The sequence below is a fragment of the Xenopus laevis genome, chromosome 2S, assembly GCF_017654675.1.
Source record: "Xenopus laevis strain J_2021 chromosome 2S, Xenopus_laevis_v10.1, whole genome shotgun sequence".
NCBI classification, from domain to species: domain Eukaryota; kingdom Metazoa; phylum Chordata; class Amphibia; order Anura; family Pipidae; genus Xenopus; species Xenopus laevis.
In genome coordinates, this window is record NC_054374.1 from 110,612,118 (window position 1) to 110,636,493 (window position 24,376).

The window sequence follows — 24,376 nt, forward strand, 5'->3', positions numbered from 1 at the left end:
ATACTGTATATATGCTGGGCCACTGGATTTTATTTACAACCCCCCCTTTTTTGCATGCTGATCAGACAGCTCATTGCAGACACCAGTATATGTGTGTGCATTTTCTATACACAGTAGATTATTTAAGCATGTGGTCCTCCTGCTTTTGAAACCTACAGCATCTTCTCAGCTCACCAGTGTCTATTAACATCAGCTGGGGGAAATCAGTTTAACCACTGTATTTAACAATATACCTTCAAATTTTTTTTTTTTATAAATTAAACTTTTGTACATTATTTATTATATTTATACTGTATAGACTTCGACCATTCACCATCTAAAACCTGTCAAATTGCTGTTTTAGCCTATGGTGGACCTCCTAGAACCTATTTGGAGTCGATTGGTGGACTTTTTTGGGGGGAAAAACTTAGAATTGAATGTGATATTACTACTATTCGTACGATTCAAATTCGATCGAAAACGGACCTATTCAACCAAAAAAAAAACTTCAAATTAATTTCTTGGTCTTTTTGAATTTGTTTGGTCTTTCTGAACCTCTATTTATGGTACTTAACTGATTATTGTTTTTTTTTGTGTGTGGGGGGGGGAGCGTAAATTTTCTTTACTAAGAGCAAATGCTAATTATAGTCTCTTAGTATTACATAACACGCTTCAGTTATTGCAGGGAGGCTAAAACCATCAGAATCAATGTAGAGAGATTGATTATTAAGAAGCATACAATAACCTTCAGCACAGCATCTCTAATCTTGTCTGGCACATCATCGATAACCAACTGCAAAGTCCTAACTATGCATGGGCTGGGTCACAATGTTTTCTTGTTTTGTTTTCTTTTAATAGTCACATAAACAAATTGTATATTTTCTCAAGGTGAGGGTGAATAGACTATAATAGTTTTCAAATAATGGGTCTGGACTGGAGAGGCTGTCAACTGGAGGGTGAGGTCACACATTTATGGCCATAATATAACATTATTTAAGGATTCAGTCTGCCAGCACCTTATTATATCTTCATATCTTTAGAGCTTGATTTCTTTCAGTGTAACATGTGGAAAATGCAGCTACAAACATACATGTGTGTCATGTGTATTTCCTTAAAACAATTGTGTAAAGAAATAAATCTCAACCTTTGGGTTTCCCCCAAAAATGGAAAGTTTAGAGTCTTGTTATTGGACTTTTGTTTGCTTAAACAAGAAGTTTATATTATGAAAGGTGTTTTTGCAATTAGCGTTGCAAGGAAAACCTACTGTGCAAAAAAAAATACCAAGTACATAATCTATAACTGTAGTTCTTGTGTATCTTGGATCGCAAACAGGTTAGGATTAAGGATACACTTGCTTACATGCAGATAGTCAAGAGTGATAGATAGAGGCAATAACATGGTAAATATACAAATTTAAGTACATTCTCACATTGCTGAGGGCATAAATGTCCTTAATTAGCCTGTTGGTATAAGTTAGCATATATGCAATTCACAGTGTCACATTCTGCAGGAGAATGAATCGGCAATGTAAAATATACTGTTCTCGTTAGCATTACATACATTGCTTTTTAACTGAAAACTCTATCAGGATTCTCATGCTCAAATCTGTTTAACATCCTTCTCTCCTGTCAGGTGTGCCTACCAAACCTCACCGTCTCCAAGAATCTTTTATCTTGGGGATGTCAACCTATAAACCTCCAGAAGCGGGAGAAACTTCAGCTCCCAACAGCTGGCAGGCCACAAGTTTGACATTCATTCTTTAATTGGTTTCTCACTTATGATGATTGATATCTGATATTTTCTTTACAAGGAACTCCTGTGTATATCAAGTATATCTGCAAGTGTGGTTGGCTGCAGGAGAATTAACTCTAAACACTGGGGAGCAAATACTAAACTTTTCAAAAGGAAAGCTGATGGAAAAAAAACAAACATGATTTAGAGTAAAGAGAAATGAGTGTAATATTGTAATTTAATGCTTCACTAGTTCAGAGAATATTATAATTTATGACAAATGCTTACAGGGGGTATTAGAATGCATAGCATTTTTCACAAGTTAAAAGCACGATTCAATTATTTACCATTTCTTTGTCTTTTTATGAATATTTTAAGATGAAACGTTTTGTAATATTCCTGCTTAATGAATCGTATATTCAGATCGAGTAATTTACATGCAGTGCTTTGTGGCACATTGCAGACTTTAGCCATATTATGACCAAGTGTGATAGAGAAATACGCACTTAGCATTACCTGCTATCTTTGTAGCTGTTCTTCTTGCTAAACCTGCAGTTATCCTGTTGGCATTCTGCTTAAGAGATGGGATAACCGGTAACTCAATCTCACATGAGCCTGCAGCTTTATTTAGACAGAGAAGAAACACACACACAGACACCATGTTTCTCTTGCTTCAAGAAGAAAAAACTTTATTAATACAAAGATTGTCACATGACACTGTGTCAGTATCAGATTAATATGGGATCTGTATGAGAGAACACACACATTAATACATATCCTAACACCCCCACTTGCTCTCATATTACAGAAAGAGATTTAGCATAAATGTATAGCACACTGGTTTATACTGCAAATATTTAATGTACACATTCTCCCAGTTTAAACGTTGTTACTGGATTAGTTATAACATCTGGTACCATTTTGTTTGTGGAACAATACTCAAGCATTATCTTTCCCTCGCTTAGTACAGATCTAAGAAAATGGTATTTCAAATCAACATGTTTGCACCTTTGACGGCAAACCAGGTTCTTTGCGAGAGCTATTGCTCCTTGAAAATTGTTACTGTCTCATATTGACATTCACTGTCCATTTCAGTAACTGCACAAGGTATAGCAGCCAGTGCTATATATTCAGCTTCACAGGAAGACAGTGTAACTGTGGGTTGTTTCTTTGACTTCCAATAAATCAGTGCAACATTCACAATATTGCAGGCTGAATATTACATGTAAATAAATGGCTCTCTGTTGTTGAGCCTTAGTCCTTACGACTTTAAACTATATAGTTGTTTTTACCAAAAGAAAAGCTATAGCAATAAAGGGCACATATATACAGTACACATAAAGTCACACTAATTAACATAATCTTAAAGTTTGAACTATCCATCTATAATTCTAAAGTTATCATTTGGACAGTTTTTTATATTTTTATTGACACCACTTACACTTTGCTCCCCATTAATTACTGTATATCTTTTTTTATATGTTTATTGATCAAGGTTGATGGTTCTTTGTAGAACTAGGAGTAGGGTAAAATATTTGGATGGCATATTTTCCAAATAGAAGTGTCACCTACCTTAATGGCTCAAGGCAGCTCAAGATATAAATGCAGTATACCCTACTCAAGTATTAAGTTTGATAGGATTGTTTAGAGAGAGGCAAAGAGGAAAACTACCAGTACCTGGAAAGCATTTGTAGGTAGGCCTGTATATGCATCCAGCCCAGCTGATATCTGATCTATGCTCCTTTAGATACTGATCTAGCCAGGTGGAAAGTCCTCTTGGTCAAGGTCTGGGTTGTCCAACTGTAATATAGATTAAGGATAAAGTTGAATAGTTCTTGAAATCCTGACATATCACACAGTGAATATAATTAATCAATTATTCTTTACCCAATATTTGAGGTGCAGTTATGTGCCATAACTTAGTTGCATTAAAAAAAATTCAGTTTCTCGTTTGTTTATTAAAATATCCAAGTATTCCACTGTATTCCAGATATTTTAAACCAGGGGAAAAGAAAACATGTTTTTGTGCTGTATTGTCCTCATGAAATGCAATTTACAGCAGATGCACTGATATAATGATAACAAGGCAGCAGCATCACTGTATGAAAAGCACTCAGCCCCTAGAGAAATCCCCCTTACTGCAGTCTCAGAATAATGGAACAGGCTGTGCACATGAAACCAGCTTCATTCTAAGCAGCAGCTTTTTCCCTCTCTTATTTTATAATACATTGTATATGATATGGTACTTAGTAGTCTCATGTCTTTTATCCTAGAAGATAAAACAACTCACTGGGTTTTCCCAAAGTCAGAAGCGAATAAAAAATAGGTCAGGCCGCAAAATGTGTTGAGTCAGCACAAAAAACACTAATGTGGGCCAGTATGTTACTGTGATGATGCATACATCTAATGGATCCATCACTCCTAGGTCACTCTCATGTCACTGGTCAGATATTAGTACTTGGACTTAACGGAACAGTTAATTGTAAAATTAATAAATAGATAAGCTGTGCAAATATAAATGTTTCTAATATAGTTAGTTAGCCAAATATGTAATGTATAAAGGCTGGAGTAACTGGATGTCTAACATAATAGCCATAACATTACCTGAAGGGGGCCACATGGTACATAACTGTTCAGTTAGTTTGCTTTTGATCCTTAGCATGTCAGATTAAAAAGCAAACAGTTTTGTCACATATACCTTCTCCTCAGTCACAGATTACTGACTGGGAACAGGTTAGAGAGCTGCAAAGCAAGAAGTAGTGCTCTGGCTATTATATTAGACATCCAGTCACTCCGGCCTTTATAGATTTTTGACTAACTAATTATATTAGAAACATTTTTTTATTTTGCACAGCCTGTTAAATGAATTAGTTTAATTTTTACACTTAATAATTCTTTTAACGTTTCAAATATTGTGGTCTATTTTCTTTTATTATTTGAAATGTGCCAAGAGGATTAAAATATTCCTGATGCAGACATATACACTGATTTAGGCACATTCTGTCTTTTGGTTTTAAAATGAAAAAAACATGTTTCTGCTTATTGGTTTGCCAATCTGTATTAGAAATAAGCTGCATGCTATTTTGTTTCATAGCCAGGCCTGTGGAACCTAGGTACTTCTAGTTCATCTTAAAAATCATGCTTTGTTTTCTAGCTTGCAGTCTTGCAGTGAACCCCAGGTCAGATCTACATTCAGCTTGTGAAGTCCAGGGGTAGGTGGGGCATAAAAGGAATACCATTGCTTTTGGAGTCACTGAATGGAACAGCAGTGATTAAGAAGCCCTAGTATTTCTCAGTCTTAGGTATATGGTATTTTAAAATAAACTGTGATGAATGGAGACAGCTGAAAAAATCAATACCTATGTGGATATTTGCATTTCTCTCTGGTTTTATGGGGAATTATACAGAAACAGGGGCAAAGCATACCTGTTTCTACTTGACCCCCGTTGGTCGCTTTTAAAACATGACAGGACATTTTTGAATCCCCCTGGTTCTGACAGTATTGTGTGGACATCTTCTGGTTTAATATAACATCCTTAAAAACCCTTGTTTTAGCTCTATGACCTGAGTGATAAATATACCTGGTGTTTCTGGGATGTATATGCAGGCAAATGGAAAGAAAACACATAACCAAGGGACAGCTTAAAGTTTGGGCGTAACCACCTACAGTAATAATGATTGCTATAACTACTGTAGATTGATAGAAGTTATGACAAATAAAATACAGGTATGGGACCTGTTATCCATAATTATTGGGACCTGGGATTTTCTGGATAAAGGATTTTTTTTGAAAGTTTGATCACTAAACATAAAGTCTACTAAAATTATTTAAATATTAAAAAAATCCAATAGGATTGTTTTGTCTCCATTACGGTTTAATTATATCTTCGTTGGGATCAAGTACAAGCTACTGTTGTATTATTACATATAAAAGGGTTATCAATTTTTAAAATGTAAAATATTTGTTTATAGGGGTTGTTCACCTTTGAATTCATTTTTAGTATGATGTGTAGAGTGATAATTTGAGACAATCTGGAATTTGTGCAATTTGTGGTTTTTGAGTTATTTAGCGTTTTATTAAGCAGCTCTCCAATTTTCAATTCCAGGAATTTTGTGGCTAGGGTACAAATTACCCTAGCAACCATGCATTGATTTGACTAAATGTGGCCATACACGGAGAGATCCAAAAGAGCGGATCTCTCTCCGACCTTGAGGTGGGCAATATCAGGCTGATCCGATCGTGGGCCCTAGGGCCCAATGATCGGATCCTAACGAATGGGATCGGGCGGTCGGATCGCGGGACCGCATCAACGAACAGATGCGGCCGCGATCCGACAGGATTTTTAGTCCCAACCGATCGAGATCTGGCCAACTTTCGAGAGACTTTAAGAGACTGGAATATGAATAGGAGAGGGCCTGAATAGAAAGATGAAAAATAAAAAGTAGCAATAACAATAAATGTGTAGCCTAGCAGAACATTTGTTTTTAATTTGGGATCAGCGACCCCCATTTGAAATCTGGAAAGAGTCAGAAGAAGTAGGAAATTATTCAAAAACTATAAAAACAATTAATGCCAAATGAAAGGTTGCTTATCTGTTCTATAACATACTAAGGGGATTATTTACTAAGCTCCGAATACCCAAAATTCCCCGAAATCCAAAAATTTGTGTTTTTTTTTTTTTTTTATAAAATCTGACTTTTAAAAAAATCACAAATTTTTCGGAATTTATTAAACCCCGAGGGCTTAAAAGCCAGAATATAAAAATATTTGGGGAAAATTCACGAAAAAATCGTGAAAATCTGAGCTTTTCCTGCAAAGTAAATTTTCGGGAAGATGTAATAATAAATAAGAGTTAAAAGCCTGAGCGGGTTATATTGGAGTTTGTAGCAGCCCATATTGAGATAAATTCGGACCTTAATAAATAATAAGTTTTATTAAATAACTAATAAAAGTGAACCATCCCTTTATAATGTTGTCTATGAGAGACTGCTGTCCCGTAATTTGGAGCTTTCTGAATAAAGGTTTTTTTTGGATAATGAATCCCATAACTATAAATTACAAACTTGCCAAAAAATTGCAGTCTGTTTACTAATTTCACAATATGATGATGACAATATGATGTTTATTTTAGATAAAACTGTCAACTGGTTATTTATTGACCTGTCTCTAGATCGTTATCGTCCTCCTGAAAGAATAGATGTGAAATTAAAAACATGACTTTCAATGTTATATTCTTAACATGGATATCTGAAGAAGAAAAAAATGTTGGTTTTGTAATTATCTGGGTTTAAATTAGGCCTTAAAGTTCATCTCAGTTTGAGGTAAAACTCTCTGCTGCCTTGTCGTTCATTAGACCATCTAATAAGGTTGCGGTTTGACATTACATTTTTGGACTTTTCTAATATAGCATTTAATTATGCTGTTTAACTATAGCCGTGAAAGTGAAATAACAGAAGAATCTAAATTGCAAAGATATATGACACTGCATGATTAGTGATCCCTCTTTCCTTGATTATGGTATTGAAAAATTATTATTCATTTACTCACTTACTTTCATACAATGCATTGCATTTGCTTTCCTCTGCACAAGATTGTGGATGTGTGGCTCATCAGAAGGAGATCCTTTTAAAGCTGTGTGTGTGTATAATAAATGGTATTCTTTATTCTGACAAATGTGTTAAACATATACACATATTTTCCACTCCAATGCAACAGTGTTGACTTACTAGGTTGATAAAGTAGTATTTTAGGAGGCTCTATAATTTTCCTGGCCTTGAACACTTAGAGGGTTATTTATCAAGGTCCGAATGTATCTTAGTATTTCTAATATCAAACTTTGAGCAACTCCGAATTCCCAAATGGATTTTATTTATGAAAAAAAAAACCAAAAATAGGAGTTTTGGAGTTTTCTGATTTTTTTGGGCCGAAACCCGAAATCATTGAATATCTATAACTATAACTCACCACTCATTTTTTTTTAATATTTGAAATTTTTATTGAATTATTTCAATACAGTGTAGAATGCGGAACAAAGTCCAACAAGAAAATATCAGCTTATGGTAAGACATGAAAAGTAGCAACGTAGCAGATCAAAAAAATATGGTGTCCACATATGAACTATCGTTATGAAAGCTTTAAAGTGACTGTAGATGGGAGGGAAGAAGAAAAGAAGGAAGAAGGGGGTAAGAAAAGAGAAGGATAGAAGAAAAGAGTCAGGAAAAGCAATGCGTTCAACCATTCACGTACATCAAAGTGATAGGATCGCGTTCCACACCACCTGTGTGTAGTACCTCACAATGCGATATTTGGCCCCATCTGAAGCAATTCCAACTCACCACTCATTTTTAAAACCATTAGACGGGGGTGCAATGGGGCTGTGACCACAAAATACATATAGACAAATATAAGATTCCTCTGCACTTAACCCATTATCAATATATTTAAGACAAAGACATTTTGTGCATACTGCGTCTACAAAATGCCTTACCCTTTAAATAAAACAGGGATTGTTTGTCTATATATTGCAATATATTTAAGCTGGCCAACTACGTCAAAGTCATCCCATATCTGGCCAGTCCTATGCTCAATTTTCATCTGATTCATTAAGAATTCTATTGCTTCATTATACATTTTACAAAGGGACTAGGTATTACCTGCAACTTAACTTGCTGCTTTCAAAGTAAACCTCCATACTTTGAAAGCAGCAAGTTAAGTTGCAGGTAATACCTAGTCCCTTTGTAAAATGTATAATGAAGCAATAGAATTCTTAATGAATCAGATAAAATTGAGCATAGGACTGGCCAGATATGGGATGACTTTGGCGTAGTTGGCCAGCTTAAATATATTGCAATATATGGACAAACAATCCCTGTTTTGTTTAAAGGGTAAGGCATTTTTTAGTAGCAGTATGCACAAAATGTCGCTGTCTTAAATATATTGTGTACTGTGTGGGGTTGAGGTTTGCGCGAACACTTAAAATTATACTAAAGCTGCACCGCTGATTTTTGTGGATCCACCTGTCCACTGTGTTCAGATTTGGATATTGTGGGGTAGAGTGCGCTAATAATTGCAGAAAAAATATTTCCAGGGACCTGTGTGGAGAGACAATATATAGAGTAGTACGCTCGAAAGAAAATCCTTACAGACTTTTCATGGAACTACTCACAAATTTGAAGTACAAATGCGTGTATATTGTCTCCGATGTAATCCTGCAATACAGAGGCTTCAAATGGTGTTATATCGTCGGAACCGCCGGTTTCACCCTGCGCTATATTTTACACTCACCAGATCGTAGTGCAATGAAAGCATGTAGTCTTGCGTGTATTCCTTAGGGTGCGCTCCCTTGTCGGCAGACAGGGAACGGTGTCATCCACTTGAAGCAGCTGCTAGGCCTGGTAATTACAGCTCACCTCTTGTGCTGGCGTTCGTGCCGATCTTGAATTTCTCTGCCTTGCTAACGGTCCAGTATGTTAGGGAAAAACTTTTCACCAATAGTTTAAGGATCAGTTTCAAATAGATTTTATTTAGTTAATATAAGCCCAACGCGTTTCATATCTCCTGATACTTCCTCAGGGGCATGGGTGATGCCCCTGAGGAAGTATCAGGAGATATGAAACGCGTTGGGCTTATATTAACTAAATAAAATCTATTTGAAACTGATCCTTAAACTATTGGTGAAAAGTTTTTCCCTAACATACTGGACCGTTAGCAAGGCAGAGAAATTCAAGATCGGCACGAACGCCAGCACAAGAGGTGAGCTGTAATTACCAGGCCTAGCAGCTGCTTCAAGTGGATGACACCGTTCCCTGTCTGCCGACAAGGGAGCGCACCCTAAGGAATACACGCAAGACTACATGCTTTCATTGCACTACGATCTGGTGAGTGTAAAATATAGCGCAGGGTGAAACCGGCGGTTCCGACGATATAACACCATTTGAAGCCTCTGTATTGCAGGATTACATCGGAGACAATATACACGCATTTGTACTTCAAATTTGTGAGTAGTTCCATGAAAAGTCTGTAAGGATTTTCTTTCGAGCGTACTACTCTATATATTGTCTCTCCACACAGGTCCCTGGAAATATTTTTTCTGCAATTATTAGCGCACTCTACCCCACAATATCCAAGTCTTAAATATATTGATAATGGGTTGAGTGCAGAGGACTCTTGTATTTGACTATATGTATTTTGTGGTCACAGCCTCATTGCACCCCCGCCTAATGTTTTTAAAAAATAGTGGTGAGCACAACTTTCCCTTGTTTGTATATATATATATATATATATATATATATATTTATATATATTTATATTCATTTTATGCGGAGCCTAAAGACTCAGGGATTTTATTAGATCTACTGTATATTATAATAGTTGTATGCACAAAATAAAGATGCTTTTGTTCGGTGAGCTTGCCAAACAAGCAGACTTTTTCCATATGAGTGAACCATATTGCAGACCTATAAAGACCCATCAGGAGAAGGTAACATTGATGGGAATTTCTAAATGGGCAGATATTGATTGAGTAGGCTGTTGGGTAGGACCAATGCTTGGGTCAATGAGCTTCCAAGTTAGTCTGGAGTTCAGCATAAAAGTTAGGTATGTTATTGGGATTCTGAAAATAATGCAGAGTTGGTACAAGGTACATTGTCTATTATTAAAGTATTGTTGGATATGCTTTGGAAAGAATCTGTGCATACATTAGGGGGGTTATTTATTAAAGTCCAAATGCCAATAAGTTTTTTACTATAAAATCAGAATTTTTAATGAAATCCGTAAATACAGCACCTCAGACCTGCAACGGTTGTATATAAGTCAATAGGGAAGTGATCTGTGCAATGGGGAAGTGGTCTGTGCCCAAAAATCCAACTATTTCATACTTTTCAGGCAAAAATCTGAGAAAATTCAGCTTTTCAGAAAAAAAAAATGAGAAATTCAGGAAAAAAACTCGTACGATTCAGGTTTTTGCTAAATTTTATAGTTTGTCCCGGATTCGATTAAATCATGCCTTTTTAATGATAAATAAGGTGCAATCATGGATTCTACTTTGGTCTAGTTTGGATTTTTTTTATTTTAAATACTCTGAAAAATTTGTATTTTGATAACTAACCACCTAAATCTCTGACAAAAAAATGAGTACCAGTGCTAGCAGAACATACCTTAAATCAATGTCAGCTTGTTAACTGATAAGACAGAGTAAACATACTCTGTCATTACAGTTGCTGCTAGCAGCCAGACAGAAAAAAATTGAATCTATAGGCTTACCTTATATACTTTCAGCCTATACATGGGAACATACCCTTAAATAAATACAATAAAAAAAAAAACATCTCTTCTGCATATTACTTGCCTCACATTTGGGTGTATACATTTCATAATCCATAAGAACTGGACTTTTACAATGCTTTTGGGTCTTCAGAAAGAATAAGGAAATCCACATTCTGCATCCAGTCAAGGTCACTTCCTCGGGAACTGTGAAATAAATGAAAATATGACAGATTACAATGGCAAAAACTGTCATCTCATCCGCTCTAGATTTGCTTTTTATGATATATTTTTCCACCCTTGTAAACACCAAACATTAATTTAAAAAGCACTGTGCACTTGCAGATATCAGAGCATCACATCATGTTCTCAACTATATATCTATACCTATTTCAACATAATTTACTATGCATTTAGTGCAATTATGTACTTAAGTACTATGGAATTAATACTAGACAAAAAAATTTTAGGTGCATGTAAAGCTGTACATTTGTTTTTGAACATTATTTGCTGCTATTATTTTTAGTGAGCAACAATTGCTCTTATGAGTGTTATTAGTTATTCAAAGTAATAGAATGGTTTCTTGTTTATGGTTTAAGTCTCAGCTCAGCTAGAAGCTATTTTGTCACATGCTGAAGAAGAGAAAGAATAAGAATGGGTTAATGTAGAAAGATCAGCTCAAGGGATCAGGATATTTTCTGAGAAACCTTTCAGACATCTAGATGCACATCCTCGGGGCAGGAATTGTTTAAATGCCAACACACAGCACTGGTCTGTGAGCCTGAACACTGAAAACAAAATGATTGCTTGCATGTATAAAGCCACTGCTCCATTGTCATCTGCCCAAACCTTCCCCACATTCTTTAGCAACAATTTTTTTTTGTTTTGCATGATATCAAATGTAATTGTGAAAGAGGCTAGATGATTTTAATCATCTAATTAGGAACTCTAGAGATCGCTAATTTTATAAAATAATCATTTGATTATAGAAGGTAAAAATGCTCCAAGTGATAATTGTATCCTGATTGACTAAAAATATCCTCATCACTAAAGAACACAGAACTAATGTTTCCAGTTTTATTTTATATATATATATATATATATATATATATATATATATATATATATATATATATAATACACAAAAGCCATGAATATGCTGTAAATTATATCCTTATAAACGGTGAGTTCTGATGTCATCAGTTATAAACGGTGAGTTCTGATGTCATTTCTGTCACATGACTCATTGAAATTTGTGAATTATAATAAATAAAGTACCCCCAGTTGTAAAATATGAGGATATTAGAAGTTACCTCGGAGTTTCATGACCTGTATAAAAACACTCGGCCTTCGGCCTCGTGTTTTTATATGGTCATGAAACTCCTTGGTAACTTATAATATCCTTATATTTTACAAGAGGGGGTACTTTATTCACTATATATATATATATATATATATATATATATATAAAGTTTTATATATAAAAATCGAAATATTTATATATAGTGGTGTCGGATCTGTTATAGGGAAACTTGTTATCCAGAAAGATACAAATTATGGAAAGACCATCTGCCATCGACTCAAAATAATCCCAATTTTTAAAAATGATTTCCTTTTTCTCTGTATTAATGAAACAGGACCTTGTATTTGCATTTTGGATAACAGATCCCTTACCTGTACTTTAATAAATATAGTATCCTATGCTCATTGTTTATTTTTTATGCTAACTAACTACACATTAAAAAAAAATAGGGTCATAAGTGAATGCTTAATTTTCATTATTTTATTGTAGTTTAATTTCTTATATTAAGCTTTTTAAAAGCCCTTAAATCTATTATTTTCAGTTTTTGTTCAAAGTAGAGACATTATAGGAGGAATGGGACAAAACCTCCAGAAGGAAGGAATATCATTAGTCTTTTGCTTAGGCTGATTGCATGCTTTTACCATGTAGTGGTTTTCTAGTTTTGTTTCTTATTTCAAACATGTTTTTTAGAACCAACATTTGTTTTATCAAGGTAAAAAAAAGGAACATTACTGTATCCTTAATTTTAAAAATAATACAGGAAACCAGTGTGTGCACCAAATCTCACATCAAATAACCTTATAAGCTAGGTTTACAGGAATATAAAGGAACACACAGAAAGCAATTCTCCCCTCCAAATCTCAGCCAAACCAACTTACAGGCTGGGGACTGGAATTTCATTGTTTATGCAATAAACATAGGTAGTATACAATTCAAAGTCATTATCTTCTTTTTCTATGCATAATATACTTTTTTGCCTTTCCTTCTTTCCAAAGCTTGCAGCTTGCCTTGCCAAATAAAGAGAGAGAGCATATGAAAGAAAGTAAAGGAAGTAAACAGAGGATGGAATTTTGTGTTCCCAAATATGTTAATTGATATGATTACATGAGAAACCGCTTTGATTCGGATATATCAATCAATTAAATAGTCTTTTTCACAGCCATTCCTTGCCAAGCAAAAACAAATTTTTGTTCATATTGGCAACAGAACTAGTATCTTAGCTAATGACTAATTTGAATTTTGTTAAATCATTGTACTCTTGGTTATCTAGAAAGGCAGTGCCACGGTCTGCCCTTCAGTGTAGGTGTCGTTACACTACAATGACTGGTGGGTTGTACTGAGAGCTGTAGTTTAAAAAACAAGTGGGTGACTCAGGGGTGCTGCTGCCATGAAACTCGCCTCAGAGGGCAGCAGCCCCGAGTTAACAGGGGCAGCAAAAAGCCTTCCTGGTGACTTAAAGAGACGAATTTCCGGTCATTACATTTCCGGGTCTTCTAGTGAAGAGCGCACAATTGTACCCTCTCTTGCTCAAAAAAGGTAAGCGAGGGGGGCAGCAGTGCAGGAGCCATCACAGACGGCAAGAGGAGAAGAATCACCTCTGGGGTGACTGCGAGTCATCACTATTAATGGTCACCAACGTACCCCTTTAAACAAGAATGCATGATGTAGGTCAGAAATAATCTTTGCACACATAGGATTTCCCCAAACATGTATAGTACAGTAATCTTCCTATGCTTATATAATTATAGCCTTTATGTATTACTTGTTGAGTCTGTAAAATGTGCACATAGCTAAGGTGCATTTAGGAGGTGCACATGAAAGGGTCTGTAATAGAAGTCCCTAATTGGAGGGTAATATAATAAATATTTGCACCTGATCGAGAAGCTCATAGCAACCTTTAGCATGTATTGGTCACCTTTTGGGTTGGTACAATTTACTAGACCAAATGCAAACTTTTTTAGTTTTGTTGCAAAACCAAAAAAAAGATATCAAATAAGGGGGTGCTTTGATTACTCTGTTAGTGCCTAATTGGGCTTACTAGCAGCCCATATCCACATGATAGACTCCTATAATTTATCTCTGAATTGTGAGAAGGAGGATTAACTGTAGGCCTATCTATTTGTTTAAAAACTAACAATGGAACTCGGCTGCCATATATGCAAAACCTCATTTTTGACATTAGTTAATAAGTTGAATTTGACAATTTAATCATATGAGAATCTTTGGAGAATCATACATATTAAAATAGATCATTTACATTTATCGCTCTCTCACAAAAATTCTGTAAGTGCACTATGATATATAATGGTAAACAGGGTAGTATTTTTTTTATTGTATAAGCTGTATGCTTGGGTGCCTTCATTATATACTGTAACTTTTGCATGCAAGCCTCTGCTGATAAGCAAAACAACAGTTTTCTGCTTCCATGTACAGTAAAATGCCATATCTGCACCCAGCAGGAATTCAGACTCAGTGCACCTATGCATAGTATTGCTTGCAGCAAGAGAGTTAAATAATAAAAATGTGAAGACAATAGCATTTTAAAAGTTAATATAAAGTTTACCTAAGGTGCCTTTTAGTACAGGTACATAAGCTTGAGCAGAGCTGTGCTGACATCTGTACAGTCCTGTATTCTGTGTCTGCAGCTACATAAGTGCATTTGCTCATAGCATTATATATGTAACCCCAAAATGTGGTTTAAAAAAAGGAGAGGTGACACATGCTAATGTGTATCAGTTATCCGTAAACCTATTATCCAGAAATCTACTGAAATTAGCTGGGGCATACTCCACATGCCCAAAGCAACTTCTCAGCAACAGCTGTGTTTAATTGTTATTAGCAAGCTGTTCAGTGTAACATTATCCTAAATTGTAGTACCAATTAAAAAAACCTTCAAAAGAAAAAACTAAATGTACCTTTCTGCTGTATGAAAGACAACCATACTGTAAAAATCTATGTCTGGGGCTGTGTGTGTCCCTATCCTAAATTCTACATCTCACCCATGCACATACTGAGTGAACTGGGGAACTTGCATTTTAATTTGCCCCAACATGGCTGTTTGCACTGGAAACGTTGGAGCTTTTATTAGAAATTGTTCTCCCATCCGGAATGTGAGCTAAGTTAGCCTGAGCTTCCTGTGTGGGAAATAATATAGAAATGACAAAAATATATATATACACACACATTGAAAGCATGCAGACTGATTCCCTAAGTCCCTCAGGCAATGATTGGATAATTACTAACTCACCATTACCTCCACCCCCATATTTTAAAAAGCAGGTAATGTTATGTATGGAAATGACCCAGATTTTAAAAACTGACCAATGGATGAGAATTGTTGCATTTGCCAATGAACAGAAAGCAATTCCCAGTTACTATACACATACTGAAAGATATATTTAGTGAAATAATGATACCCTTTATTCATGCCATCAATAGCGGTCAAGGTTGAACTGTGCCGGCTTAGAAGAAGTCCCATATGAATATGACTATGCAGTAGCTAAGTGTCCCTGGAAGGTAGCAACTATGTCAAGGAAACAGAAAAATAGTCTTATAGAAGTGCTGGATGCAAAAATAATGCAATAAGGCCAGTGCCACTAATTTTTTTTATTGTTGGTTTTCACTGCTAGTTGTGTTTAGAAATGTTGATTGCTGTCCTCCCATTTAACCTTTGGTAATGTTTTGGTACAAATGCATGAACCTAGTGTTGCACAGCACAGAACATCACATAGTTCAGAAAGGGCAATTAATCACATATTTCTAGGGTTACTTATCAGCCTCAAGCAGTATGTGTGAATTGTGTATGTGTCTAGTTTTCATTAGGTATTGAAAAATCCTCGCTAGTTATTGAACAATCTGCTAGTAATTGAAAGAAAATAACTGAGATTTGTGTGTCTGACCTACTGTGATTTTTCGACTGAAACCAATATTTCACAGTACCTTTAAAACTGATACATATAATTTCACAATTTAGTAAAGTACATTTATATCATATTCTAGTTAATCTATTGTACATTAGAAGTTTTCCATATGAAGCCTATGAATTCAGGCAAGCTTCCTGCAAGTCTTTCTGCTGTGTTTGAGGCACTAAAACAATTGTCTTAATTGCATTCCTCTGGTCTTTTTCCTGTCCTGTTTTGTAATAACACCAGGGCACCACACCTTTGTCTTCTTTTGTCTACACAAAACTAGTATGGTCAGGATCTCTGCACACTCAGAAGTGTTTCTCATATTTACTGAAGATGGCAAACTCACAGAAAGGCAAATTAGCTATGCAATTTCAGGCACAAGTTAGGGACAAACCAATGTTTGATGGCGGCCAAGTTTTGGAGCTAATGGCAAAATATAACTGTTTTTCAGATCCCCAGCTCAAGGGCATAGTGACCAGGTTATATTGCAGGCAAGGATATTACTTGCAAATGCACCCAGATGGGACTCTTGATGGAACAAAGGACGACAGCAGCAATTCTAGTGAGTATGAAAGTTAAATCTGATTTTGTTATTGTACCTCAGCATTATGACTTTCCTAAATACAAATGTTATGACATTTGCATGTTTGTGTTAGTGCATGTTTATTATTAAACATGCAGCCCTCCAGCACATGATTGATTCAATGCAGCTTCCAGTATCCCCAGCTAGCTGCAGGGAGTTGGACTGTAGTTGTTCAAGAACTGGAGGGCTGCTGTTTGAAATGTTCTCTTATATGAACTATGTTATTTCAAAGTAAGGCAACAAGATCCCTGTGGCAATAAATTGGCACAGTAACATTATCCAAGATGTAACCAGTTCCCCCACCCCCCTTGTCTATATGCACCTGAGTCTTGTACCTTTTGAATTATCCTCTTGAATTTTTATCCTCAGTGGAAGGCATAAAACGCAGTCTGCACAAAAGGCATGACATTGGAATGGAAAATTGTGCATTATACAAAGTATAGGAATCAGCGTTGCACAGGAACATTTCCATTATAGCTTTTTATTCCTTAGGCTTCACAGCAAGAATTAGCTTGCAAAGAGCAAGTTAGGTAGGAATTACATCAAGACAAACTTCCACTAGATACTTTAAACTGTGAGACTCGTACTATGTAGCAGTGTTATTTGCTTCTAACAATATGCAGAGTTCCTTTCCAATGGAGCTTAGAGTTTTATATGCACGCAGATGATCAGTGTAGGCACTAGCCTGAGTGAAACCCCAAACTTAAATATCATCTTATTTTAACCATAAATTGTACTTGCTAATATAAAATACCAGTCTTGATATCTACCATTTATTTTATCTGGCAGTAGGAAGGAAAAGGACTTCAAATCAAAAGCTTACCCACAGATTTTGCATAAATATAAACACACTGCTTGTCTCTCTAAGGCAATCTTTTCATTTGCTTGTGTTTTAGTTATGCACTGCTTCTGCATTACCCCTCCCCCCAGTAAAGAATTGAATGCAACTGCTTTTTTTTTTATTGCATAACAACCTCGAACAGTGGGAGCACTCATGCAAACACCTGTCTCATTTGCGAGCAATTTGCGAAAATTTATTCTCAATGTGAATTCACAAAAACCGGAAAGACGCACACAGCAGTGCAATATTTTAGCATTCAGGAAAAAATATGGGAAGTACATCCATTTGCGAATAAATAAGCCACTGTGCAAACTTTATAAATGACCCCCACTGTGCAAACCAATCTGCCCTGTGTGAAATTTATAAATGAGCCCCACTGAGACAAAAAAAGTTGCTCCAAGAAAAATGGCCATTGACTTTAATGCAGGGATCCCCAACCTTTTGAACCCGTGAGCAACATTCAGAAGAAAAAGGAGTTGGGGAGCAACACTAGAATGAAAAATGTGCTGTGATTGGCCATTTGGTAGTTCCTATGTGGATTATCAACCTACATTGAGACTTTGTTTGTCAGTACACCTGGTTTTTATGAAACCAAAATGTGCCTCAAAGCCTGGAATTCAAAAATAATCATCTGCTTTGAGGCCACTGGGAGCAACATTCAAGGGGTTGGAGAGCAACATGTTGCTCATGAGCTACTGGTTGGGGATCACTGCTTTAATGCATTTGGTGTGAGGAAAAATTGTTGTGCATGTAAAAAATTTCGCACGTAAGAAAATTTGCCCCAATGCTTTTCGCAAATTTTTTGCTCAGATTTGCTCAACATTTTTCACTCAGATTCTCTCATCACTATACACCATTATAGCTAGAATTTATATATATATATATATATATATATATATATATTTGAAAGGATTTGCTGAAATATGCAAAGCACCTGGCTGCACCCAGACATGACAGATCCTATCTGGGTGATTTTAAACATCTTTTTGCCCCAAGGCGCAACTCAGGACTTCGTCCATACATTGTACTGAGTGGCATTTGTATTGCGCCTGCATGTTTAAGCATGAATTTTCCTACCTTTAGAGAAAACATACACCAGTGACAAATAGTGTTTCTTTCTGTTCAGTTTTTAAACATAAAGCAGCTTATCAGGTAATACAGCATGGATGTTTATTTCAGGTACACGTATTGATGGTTTTTTACATGAGCTTGACAATGTAGACAAACAGTGACAGTCCAACTTCTCTATGTGATTATGCAGAGAGTGTAAAATCTTGCTAAGACAGTGCTGTGTTGTCCGGCTATCCATTATATTTATTGATCTGGAGTTGAATTTTATTAGAATTATAATGTCATACAAAGAAATCCTACAGCTCTAGATTATTGTAAATATGATAAAACTCCCTAGGAGGACTTTATGTTCTCTATAGGCCTCCAGCTGGACAGCACTGCTATGAGGGATTCCCTTTGTATTTTTTATTTAAAGGAAATGTGTTGAAAGTCATCCCTGCTGATGCTGCAAGTAGGATATATTAAAGTTATTTTTAGGTCCACTAGGAGTAAATATAATGTGGCTTTTCTAATTATTATAGGGTTACTGCACATTTGATCTTGTTTAAGAATCCTTAGTTTTAATTAAGTAAAGATTACAGGTTTATAAGTAGAAATACCATTAACTTCCTTTTAAATAAATACTTTTTATTAAAGTATGTGTTGGATGGTTCTTGTTATTTATAGGAGCATGTGCTACTATGGTGTTGTTTGCTAGCGCAAGCAGATGAATCTGATATCTTTGCTAGCTGCAAAAATTCAGAATAGTTCCTTTAATACAGGGTCCATGTTGGTTCGATGCAGTATCAGTATTGACAGTTCCTGGCTAAACGAAGCATTCTCTATTTCTAATGATATTGTTCTAATGGCATACAAAGCTGAGGTTTCACTTTGGATTTTGGCCACACAATTCTAGTGACCCAACATTGGGAACTACTGAGTACTTCACTTTTTGTCACTGAGTGGCACCTCAGGTTTCCACTGTACTTACCTCTGATGTGGCACTGCAATTTTACTTAAGGATAAATCCATGAACTATTAGAATAAGTAAAAATTTTAGTTACGGTAATGCAAATGAAGAGTTGCGTTAGTGAAAGCTAAAATGAAGGTATGGGTGTTTCTAAACCACAGTGAATTTATGTCAGAAAGTAGATTCCAGACATAATTTGTTAAGCAGACAAGCAGGTTATTCCTGCCAGTGTTTAGGAAGGTCACAAGATGAAGCACCCTACTAGAAATGAACCAGCACCAAATCAGGAATCTGTTAGAAGGGTTCTTGTCAAGGAACATAGCCTGTCTGGTCTCAACAAAATTGCAGATTTTGGTTGCTACAGATTTCCATTCCACTTGTAGAGCATTAAAAGACTGTATGGTGAGAGGATTTTGTGCAGGTTCTACATCTGTCAGGCAACATGAACAAGAATGATCTTTTAACTAGAAAAACAACCTCCATTAGAGGTTTTATAGAACCAAACAATTGAAGTGAATATTTTTAAAATCAAAAGGCCATTTTTCATTTCCATGTAGGCTATCACCCATTGAAGCTAGTGAACCTAGTCTGTCAAGGAGTGGACTACCCATGTTCTCTTTTAAATTAACATGGTGACTGCCAGTTTGGTGTTAATTGATGGCCAAGGAATACTGAACACTAGGGCACAGTATAAAAATATATTTTTCATTACAGAATAATACCTGTATAATGCCAGGTACCCACATATTTGGACTCCAAAAAAATCGCAGCTTCTTGACACTGCTGCTACCAACCAAAATTATAATGAATATATATTTGTTAATATGTATGGAATTCTTTTCTGCTAATCCCTAGCTGTTTTGGGTCAGTTTACATTCTGTATTACCCTCTTTTGACAATTTTATTAGCACATTTGTGTAATTGTAAATATAAACAGTTTACACATATTAACTGCCTTCATTCATCTCCAGGAGTTCATTCTCATAAGTAGTTATAATGATAGTGTGTAGACTGCAGACTGTTGTGTACAAAATAAATTGAGTAAGCGGCATCCCTGCTGAGTATACTTTTATTTTACCATAAAATATAGTTATTAGTGTGGCATTCTATTAAAACATGACAATAGTTCAACTGTATGCAAGCTCACACATTTAGATATGTCATTCCAGGAAGTCTTTGATATGGGAAGTCATAAAAGACCTTGTCTGTTTGGATATGCTTTTCACAACCACTTCAAAGCAAAATCCCAGAGGCTAAAATTAAAATTCAGGGCATTGCATTCACATTAAGCTCCAGTCTTGTATAGTTTTATTATTTCCAATTCACAGTTTCTAATGTAACACAACAGATGGAGTATACACAAATAGAAGAGATATGTTTTCTATATATTTTTTAAATATATGCCTGAATTCTAGTGGCAGGTATTGTATTTATATGCAATGATGCAGGTATTGTATTTATAGAGCAGTAGAGGATGTTTCATGGAACATTCTGTAATGTGAAACAACATAAGATTGCTAAAAACATTGGAGTCCAGTAGAATTGTTTTGCCATCAACAAGGATTCATGGTACCTTATTTACCATTAAGGGGATTATTTATCAAAATCGGAAATTTTCTCACTATTTTTTGAAAACCACTCGGACCACTGACTGTTTCCTCTATTTATCAATACATTTTCACAAAAATTTCTTGTGCTAGAAAAGACTCCAAAGACTCCAAATCAGATTTTTTCAGATTTGATGCCCGAAAACTCTGACTTTTTTGGATTATTGGCCAAAAACCACAAAAATCTTCAAATTATTGTACGAAACCCAGAGCAGATCAGGATACTGTACCTTCAAAATGTCAACGGGATATTTGCTATTGACTTATATTTGATCTCGGCAGGTCTGAGTTGGAGTTATTTTTTATTCAGACTTTTAACACCATCGGAGTTTAATAAATCACGAAAAAAATCAAGTTTTTTTTCTTAGAATAAATGGTGTCGTTTCCTTTAAAAATCCGACCAGAAAAATTGGACTTTAAAAAATAACCCCCTAAGTATAAGGTATAGGTATGGGAACTATTATCAGGAACCCTATCCTCCAGAAAGCACCTAAATACAGGAATGTGGTTTTCCATCGGGTTGTATATAACCAAACAATTCTTACATTTTAAAATTTAAAATTTTATTCTTTAATAGTAAGACAGAAGTTTGTATTTATCTAAAGGAGCCTAATTTAACGTTAATAGCAACATAATCCTATTGGCTTTTTTTATTGTCAAAATATTTCCAAGTTCCCTTTTAAACCACAACTATATAGTCTGCCATACTTTTAATACCCAGACCTGACACCATGACATTACTGAACAGAGTTTGACAGCATGGTGATGTCATGAAAAGAACTGAAAGGCAAAATTATGTCACCAAATGTGAAGTGTCTGTCAGATATTTGTCTCACTCCATTTGTCCATCACCTAAATATGACCATACCATATGGTATGGAGCACTGCCTTTCCATTCCTGGGTGGCTTTTCAACTTTATGATCATAACTTTGTAACTAAACACCAAATGTGAAGTGTCTGTCAGATATTTGTCTCACTCCATTTGTCCATCACCTAAATATGACCATACCATATGGTATGGAGCACTGCCTTTCCATTCCTGGGTGGCTTTTCAACTTTATGATCATAACTTTGTAACTAAAAACACATGCGCTTGCTTTTATACTGAATTTTTTATGAGACAGGAGACCAGGGAAGTGCATTGTAAGTAGCACTTCCATTATACTTACATATACTTTAATTTAGCCTTTAGAGTGCTTCCACAACCCCCCGAATTTTGTATTAAAAAAAAAGTGCCCCTTAAATGCTAGGCAAACTTAGTGCCTTTTATTATATTACCCCAGCAGTCTCATATCTAAAAAAGGCTTTGTAAAAAAAAAGTTGTTTAAAATACAATTAACAGAGCCGCTGTTTAAATCACCAATCTTGCTAGCCAGCTCCTAGCCATTATTAATGTGAGGAGTACTCACATAGTAAAATTGTAAGAAGCTTGACCAACTGACTTTGTAAAACTACTAATACTTAGTAAAATTAAGAATTACAAACTTGACAAGTATCTACACAAGTGACCCTGTTCCATTCACTACAGCAGACTTTGGTAATTCCATTAAGGTTGAATACAATTGTATAAATGCCTGTGTAACTGGTTTATGCACTTTGAAAGACAAGTACACAGTAACTTTGGCATGTGGAGTTCTTCATTATTTTACAATCCACATTGTTATAAATATGTGATTTAGTTTGTGTTTTTTTTAGGTGTACAATGTATAATATATTTTTATAGATATGTCCCTTAAAAGAAAACTACACCCCAAAATGAATACTTAAGTAACATATAGTTTATAGTAGGGATGCACCGAATCCAGAATTTGGTTCGGTATTCGGCCAGGGTTCGGCCATTTTCAGCAGTATTCGGATTCGGCTGAATCCTTGTGCCTGGCTGAACCGAATACTTAAAATCATGTGACTTTTTGTCACAAAACAAGGAAGTAAAAAATTTTCTTGCCGCGCCACTCTATTTTCCCCTCACTGATTTGCATATGCGAATTAGAGTTCGGGTTTGGTATTCGGCCAAATCTTTCACAAAGGATTCAGGGGTTCAGCCGAATCCAAAAAATTTAATTTGGTGCATCCCTAGTTTATAGCATATTAAGGACATATTAAAGTATCTTACCAAACTGGAATATATATTTAAGTAAATATTACCCTTTTACATCTTTTACCTTGAGCCCCCATTTTATGATATTCTCTGTGCTGCCTCAGAGATCCCCTAACCAGATATACTGCAGCTCTAACTGTAACAGGAAGAAATATGGAATCAAAAGAAGAAAGAATAGTGTCCATTTATTGCCTCATGTGACCTAACATGTATGGTTTGTTTGTATGCACCATGAATACTAGGATCCCTTATTTCTTAAAATAGCAATTTTCTATTCAGGGATACCCAATGGCACGTACTACTAAAACGTATATTATGAAAATGGTTTATTTACATGAAGCAGGGCTTTTACATATGAGCTGTTGTATGCAATATATTTTTATAGAGACCTACAGTGTTTCAGGGTATAGTTTTCCTTTAAAGTGTGGCATAATCCCCACTTGTAAGACGATTTAACATTGGTCACAAGCACATTATATAGCCCAGTATGTTCATTGTGTGGAGACAACATTTGCAGTTTGGCAGTTTCCCATGGCAACCTATCAAATGTTTACTTTCAATTGCTATACTTGCAGCTGGCTGAAAAATGCTAATCCCTTATTGGTTGCAATGGCTTACTGCCCAGGTGCAAATTTGCCTTGTGTGGATAAATAATCCACTGCAAACTGTAAGTGATGATATTCCTGCTTCACAGGTGACCTTTATTACCAGAAAATATTTAGCTCTGCCCTGTAAAACCATAGGTCATCTGCTAAGCAGACACTCCGCTTCCTATGGCGGCATCTCTTTGCTGGAGCTAGGATTTCCAGTTTTTTGCTTTTCACCTACTATGCATGATTGCAGCTGATTAGGTTTCACTGAAGTGAAAACTAAACTAAGAAATAAAGACAATATACACATAAAATGTAAACTTCTGGTCGTCTCCTAAGAAGTGCAGAAACTACCAAAAAATTAAAGTGAGCTTCTGATGTGCAACACGAAAAAATCAGCCATAAAGTAAAGTGTAATAACCTTCAACTTGGATTCAGAATAGCCTGAATTTT

General features: G+C 35.6%; 1 protein-coding gene across 3 annotated transcripts in view; it reads left to right on the forward strand.

The window, feature by feature from the left end:
* The window catches only part of LOC101027273 (fibroblast growth factor 14), a 334,346-nt gene that overhangs the window by 210,672 nt on the left and 99,298 nt on the right, over positions 1 to 24,376 (forward strand). For all 3 annotated transcript variants that reach the window (XM_018249859.2, XM_041584258.1, XM_018249860.2), the window contains exon 2: positions 16,635 to 16,745. In XM_018249859.2, coding sequence (XP_018105348.1) covers positions 16,635 to 16,745 — 111 coding nt within the window. The remainder of the gene's footprint in view (positions 1 to 16,634; positions 16,746 to 24,376) is intronic.